Genomic DNA, 7,417 nt, shown 5'->3' with positions numbered 1-7,417 from the left:
TATATATACATACACACACACACACACACACACACACACACACACATATATATAAATAAAAAAGTACTTATTCTTCTACTTTTGCACCAATACTATGAACTAAGTCAAATCAAACGAATGCAAACTAACTCTGTGAGCTAAGCGGTAAATTGTGCAAATAGTCTATGGAAACACTTCAATAAAAAAAAGATATTGTGATGTGTGTAGTTCTTTTGTCTTTTGTTTGGTCAATTGCCAAGTTCATTTGGCATTAAAAACCGCTGACCTTCAAAAAAGATTTTTTACATTTATCACTATCAGACGGGACCATCTGTGCTGTAGACCTTTCAATTCAGTTAGTGTCTTTAGGTGCTACAATGGCCAGACCTTTTAAATGATCATGGAAAACCACTCTGCCTTGATTCTTAATTAGTTGATCTCACCAGCTGATGTGATTGCCACCTTTACCATTTTTAAGCAATATTCTTCAACTGCTAATTAATTATGAATGCAAATATGTTTTTTTTTGTGGTAAAAATCCAGCCTGCAGAATAACTGATTGGACCAATTACGTCAAACATAGATGTCCTTGAAGGATAACATGAAAAGGGAAAGGGGAACATTTCATTTTCTTCCCTTTCAAGTCAGCAAGTAACTGTTTTTTAATCACACAACAATAAAAAGAGGTCATTTGAAGCTGAGTAAAGGGCAAGGCTTGAATTAAGGGCTACATCCTCAGCTCATACAGTATTGTTTTAAAAACTGACTTCTGCAAAAAATAGTATCTTTGTATTTGACATTTGATTAAAGGAAGATTAAAAGCGTAATATTGTGGAAATATTCTCCAACATTTAAGTGGGGCTAATGTCAGTGTGTTCATGGATATTGTCAAAAATCCACTGTGATGAGTGATCTTACGATACAAAATAATTGAGGCCAAAGATCCCTCACATTTAAAGTTTCACATTTATACACTGCACCATCTCTATGAGACGTGGCGAAGCCCCCTTTTAGTGAAAATTATAGTTTTTCCACATCGCTTGTCCTGATGTTCTGGAATATGAAGCGGCACTGCTACGAGTGCTATAGGTAATTAGGCTGTGGTTGGAAAACAATGACAATTGTGGAGGCAGGTACATGGAGAGCCGGAGGGGACATGGATAGAATTGATTTCTAATTCCATTTTCTCACAATCATGTGAACATCGGGAACTCTCATGTCTGTCATTTGGACGGTATTTGGTTGTTTCTAACTATTGGTGGACTGTCGTGACATTTGGTACAGATATCCATGTATCCTCATGACCTATCCTCTAACCAACCAGCAGTTCAACGTTTTTACTTATCCTGAAAAAGGCATCTATTACAGTAGATGGATGAGCACAACATGGTTCCCAGAGGAGGAAATCAATTAAATTTGGTGGTCCTCTGACGCTTGGATGGATTGTCTGGTACAAACATTTATGTTCTCCGATGGATGAACCAAACAACTTTGGTAATCCCTTCACTTCTCGTCTAACAACGTCATCAAGTCAAAGATTCTCATAATGAGAAAATGTATGCAATAAATAAGGATTAAGGTAAAGTAAAGGAGCTTAAATTGAGATGAAAATAATTGACGTATCAGCACTGTGCAGCATTGGCAGAGGTCTGTACTCCAGAGTGATTTCTATTTATTTATTTTCGCTGCGTCTGGATCCAGCTTTATACACATTAAGATACATGTGATAGACAATCATGGGAGATGTGCCTGATTTTGTATTGAAGTGACTGGAGAAATTTCATGAGAATATAGCAAAAAGGTCCAACCTCCCCATGTTACAAATTCTACCAAAACGAATTTTTTTTCCTGCCCCCAAGTTAACAAACAAACAAACAAAGAAACAAACAAGCAAACAGGCCCCAAAAGTAAATATTGGGTACTGTGCGCCATACTACTCAACTATCAACATAGACTGCAACACATAAAGCTATCTTTTAGACACTTTCTCTCACTGTTAAACTCTTAGTGACCCCACATTTAAGTTAAATTTACAAGGAACTTTCCCCAACTAAACACACAGAAACAGCTGTGGTCGACAAAGATTAATGTTACTCATTGTTTCCCTCCTTTTTGGATGGACTGTGGAGACTTCCTTAGAATCCCCCCTGTCTTGGGGTATTCTATAACAGGATGTACATTTCTGTAATAGCGGCAATTGTGCTGTCAGATATTACTGATGTATTCTCCACATATGGTGGTATGAAATAAAACACCCAAACCACAGCGATGGCACTGATGTCATTCCAGCTGTGATTTTCTGGCTCAGTATGCGGGGTTCGGTTTGTATAGCATTCCAGTTGATAGTTTTCCCTTATAAGTAGACACATATTAAAGTTTTGCAGCCCAAACATGTGATCATTTTGTGTTACTGTACACATCTCTAAAAATGACACAACTGGTTACACAAGGGAGTTTGACATCTTGGAGTCAGGAGATGCAGACACAAAACAATACAAACAACTTCAACGTACTTTGTGTCGGTGATTGAAGAAGTTGGGGGCAAATAGACAGCCTCCCTGCACAATCTGTTAACACTGCTGACACGTTTAGGACCTGTGGGCTGTGGTTCTTCTATTCTTTCATTGGACTAATGGGTTGAATTACTGCATGCATTTTGGGTAATGAACGCAAAATTAATCTTAAATCTCATTGTGAATTATTTGGGACTGTTTTCTCTAAGTACGTCCTGTAAGGGTTACAACAACAAATCAATGAGACCAAAATCTATAAGGAAACAATGTTTAACCTCTGTTACTAGCCAACAGGGGAAAAAATATTTATATTACTTTTCTTATTACTTTTGGAGCTTAACACACACACACCAAGAAATAAACAGAGTATAGTTTGCTTACTGCAAACAGGATACATGATCTGGAATTTGTAGTGCTTGAAACCCACTGTGATAGACAAATGGTTGAGACAACATCTGTGCAAACGCAGCCTAGAGTTGGAAAACACACAACCTTACACACACAATTGGGGGAAAGAGAGAAGATGTAAAATGGGGGATGGTTATTTACATTTACACTGAAATTCCTGAGAACAACTCAAAGACTGGAGACACGTTAGACCTCACCAACACTGTCTCACAAAAGTGATGCTCTCACAAAACGTATATGAATTACCTAACATGTTGGACACAGTACCCGTATCCAAGGCTTTGGTGTCAAAATCTTGAGCTTTGGACATCTACAGTAAGCACCCAGCTCAACCTCCTCCCTGTGACTTTTGGGCACTATAAAGATGTCACCCTATCTGGATTGGAAAATTGGTTGTCAAGGCGATATTTACATTTTCTCCTAATTGTATTTGGCAAAGCAAATTAGTAATGTAAAAAGTTTTAGGGCAATAACGGTGGCACTGGAGGGGGAGGATTAATGTAAGGTTGAATGCTCTTCCCCCTAACCTACTTCTGGTACATGTTTTGAAGTGGTTTTAACATGGCCGCCTAATGATGACATTCTAATGAAAGGCCAGCGAAAGAGCTTATGTGTAATTTTCAAGGAACACTGCCCCAAGAAAACAATCTATCCAGTAGAAATGCAAATGTATACTGAAAATCACACAAGCTCAAAAATTGCAAACATCCTTAACTACATTTAATAAAGGTGGCTGCTAAGATTTTTACGGTAAACTCAGGCCTGTTGTCTGAGACAACAGACCGCCCACGATCAAAGGGAATTAATCCATGCTCAACATCGTCTTCCGTTTGTAGCCATGCCAACTGACATTAAACATATACTTGCTGTGCTTGTTAAAGTTATTTTGTCTTAGATTAAGTGTTGATGAAACCCCTTCCTAGCAACCCCTACCACACCCTGGGCCAATGGGTGCCCCGTGGTCTCATAAGCAGGACCAACGTAGACAGAACTAAGCCAGGGATGACATGAAGAGAAATTCTCAAAAAGACGAGCAAAGTGGGCGAAAGGAGTGCTGGCCTTTCCATTGATATGGACTAATTTAACTTTCTGCAGAGTGATCAAAGCATTTAGCATAAAAATAAAACCCATTCTTAGACAATCATGGTGCAATTGTGGGTTCTGAAGCTAGGTTTAGGGGACCAAGTGTCTAGGATATGTGACTCACCAGTGCAATTGCAAAACCATCCGGTTGAACCACCAAAAGAGGGTTACGTTGACAAATAGAGTGGAACGTAGACAGAAATCCAAGGTGTGTCCCAACCACTGACAGTTATGTGATTTTGGCTTTGATATTGCCTAAAGCAGTACACTGACATAAATAAAAAGGGACAATGCGTTCTTTAGATTATATGACCAACATTATTGATGGTGGTCATAAGAAAAAAAAACAATGAATGAATGGAGAAACAATTTCAGCTTTATGTTCCCACATGTCCCTTTTCTCAGAAGTTGTCTTTTTCCTCATAGGAATTTCTAGTTTTATGTTCAATATTAGGCATCCCCTTTATAGTCTGCCTCCCTAATGAATCATCTGTTTTTTCCTTCAGGTTGATTACATTTAAACACTGCCTGTGAACCCACTGTTTCCACAACAGTGCTGAAAATAGAGGATGGTCTCCTGTCGTCAGGAGGCTGGAACACTGTTTAGTCTTTTACTAATGCAAGGACAGTGGAAGCTGGAGGCTTTTGTGTTTTATTTGGCACAGAAATAAGTCAGAATTAGAAAGCAGACTCCAGAGCAAACCACCTGCGCTGTTTGAAGATTCCCAACAGTCTGTGCTTCCTTTTAAGGTTTGATATACAGCTGTATTTAACTGCGAGTTCATGTGTGCGTGTAATTCAGTCTGCTACCTTTTGCCGATACCCAGGAATATATAGAGTGGGGATAATTATGTGCAGGTGTCCTGATGAGCTCCTGGCTTTCCACTTCGTCCTCACCCCACACCACAGCAGTCTCCCAGTCTCTGTATTTTGTATGTGCCAATTTCTGTGTAATTAAATGCCATTTTCTCACCCACATCACATGCATCCAAAGTTTAAATGTGTCATGAGTGGCATTGCCGCCACCACCATGAGCACTTAAAACGTTCCATCTCCTGACTTAGAAAGGTACAAAAAAGACCACAATGCCATTATGTTTTTATAGGCTATACAGTATTTCACTACTCTAACTAAACCTCTAACTAATCCTCATATAAAATCTGTGCATTTTGTCACGGTTTAATCAAACCCAGAGGACATTTCCAAATGTTTAGTGATTGCTCGGACTCTAGCCAGTGAATAGAATCAAGATATAGCATATTCCCTATTGCACTCTGCCAAGATGCAGGATGAGGTTCTGTACCACAAACACTTATTCTTTCCAGCTGCAGAGAGTTCCCTCACCATCCCATGCGGCAAAAATTCCTGTTAGATATTGGTCACTGATTCGTTGAATTACACATTCTTTAAGGCTCATTTTGATTAAAAATAATAAGATTGATACCTTTGCAAATCCGGGTTAATGTTGTGTTGTGTTGTGTGAACTCGGTTTGTGTTTGTCAGAGCTTCTCAGTAGGGAGGATTGCCTTTATTGTTTTAAGTTAGACAGCAAGATTCAAAGTGGAAATTTTCTCATGACATAATCATTTCCATAATCGTGCCTGCCCAGCGCTGACTTTAGTGTCTGTTGCTTGCTAACTTACAGTAAAAAGAATAGATGATATCCAAGTCAAGTACTGTATTTGTTTTATCTGGCATGGCTCTAGAATCAGGGTTTATCAGGGCCTCTCTAAAAAGAAGTCATTTAACTCATAAAAAACTTTGGCTTCTACTCCCTCTGCATCCAAAACCATGAACCCGGTGATGTCATTAAGTAAAACAATCTGGGCATTCAGCGCTACTGACATGTGAAGTGTTCACCAGACAGGGGTGGTTTGGGGGGCAGGGGGCTCAAGTCTGTTACTCTTAATAAGGAATAAGAGACACAAATGAGAAAAAGCATTGGTTTCAAGGTCAGCTGAAACACTGGGAGACCCAAATACAAAGCTGGATGTAATATTTTGTTTCCCTCTTTATTATGGAGAGCAGAGCAAAAGGGATAGTTAATAATTAGTTTAGTTTTCCCAAAGCAGCCCCAGTGGGAAGTAACTAAGTACTCAAGTGGTAAATGTACTTTACATAAAAGTATAGCCATTTGTTTCTGTTTTATACCTTTACTCCACTACAATTCAGGGAAATGTTGTACCCCCACAGGTGTCTGACATCTATATTTACTTTGCAGATGAAAGTTTAGATGAAAAATATCTTTTAAAAACAATATGATGTATTGTTACAGATTTAACTACTTGACATAATATGCAGCACTTAAACTCCACCGCCACTGACTACAAAATTAAAATGCTGCCATCACATTAATATATCAATAATATTAATCTATAGTATGATGTACACATAGCTACTTCCCTTTAAGTACATGTTTTTGTTTGAATTTTAAATGTGTACTGTTACTTCTAAGTATTTTGAACTTTTTACTTCATTAAATGCTAGCTGTTTTTTATATCACCCCATGCAGCCTAATAAAAAACCACCAAACCTAATGTTGATTAAAGCATTATACAGTATGCTGAATATTACCGCATTTTAAATGAGATTTTTGTAGTTTTATTCCATGGTCTGCACTAATGAGGCTGAATGAAAAGTCTCTTATGAGCATGGTGTAGAAGGGGAGTAGTGTTGGCCAGACAGGCGCTGGGTTCTCAGGGGGAGGGGACCAGGGGAGGGATATGTAACAGTAAAGGGGTGGGGGGTTCAAATGCAGCTGTGCTTAGTCACACTTTCACAAAGAACATCCCTGTGTCAGTGGTGAACTCCGTTATCTTTTCTCCACTGCACGGCGTCTCTTCATGGGCTGCAACTTCACCGCTGCAATTAAGGAACCACGCCTGTTGCTCTCTAATTTCCCTGACTAGCAGTACTTATACTACTGCAGTACAAGCTGTCTCCAGTGCTCCTGCGCTAGAAAACTTCATACCCATTAGAGGATTTTTATTTTTTATTTATTATTTTATTATCGCGAGAGCGTAGCCTTCCTGCAGGGCTGATACTGACCACTGGTTTCGGGCTGGGAGGTAATAGTCCAGTCGGTGACCCGCACTTTGTCCGGGAACACGCACAATGCCAGCAATGGAGTACCTCAACTTTATTTTTGTGTTTTCCTGCTTGATGAAGATTACAAATTCTGTCTACTCTACTGATACACCTCAAGTTCCTGCGCCTATTCCTAAAGGTAAAACACTTTTTTTTTTTTTCATTTCTCCTTCCTAATGTTTGCAGGTCACCCCGAACTTGTAATTGCGCACGTTTGATCGAACACATCTTGCATCTTTCACAGCTGTCATGCTAAGTGTGGGGATATTAAATTATCAATTTTCAAGGAAGCAATTTACCGGTCACATGATGTGTGGTCTATCTGTAAAGTGTCTTGAGATAACTCT

General features: G+C 39.1%; 1 protein-coding gene across 2 annotated transcripts in view; it reads left to right on the top strand.

The window, feature by feature from the left end:
- Positions 1–6,743: 6,743 nt before the first annotated feature.
- The window catches only part of plod2 (procollagen-lysine, 2-oxoglutarate 5-dioxygenase 2), a 36,373-nt gene continuing 35,699 nt past the window's right edge, over positions 6,744–7,417 (top strand). For both annotated transcript variants that reach the window (XM_032503943.1, XM_032503942.1), the window contains exon 1: positions 6,744–7,209. In XM_032503943.1, the coding sequence (XP_032359834.1) occupies positions 7,098–7,209 (112 nt within the window). In that variant the 5' untranslated portion in view covers positions 6,744–7,097. The remainder of the gene's footprint in view (positions 7,210–7,417) is intronic.

This window comes from Etheostoma spectabile, chromosome 22 (assembly GCF_008692095.1).
Source record: "Etheostoma spectabile isolate EspeVRDwgs_2016 chromosome 22, UIUC_Espe_1.0, whole genome shotgun sequence".
In the NCBI taxonomy this organism is placed as follows: Eukaryota; Metazoa; Chordata; class Actinopteri; order Perciformes; family Percidae; genus Etheostoma; species Etheostoma spectabile.
Note: the sequence above shows the minus strand (reverse complement) of the source record. Positions and strands in the feature narration are given on the sequence as shown.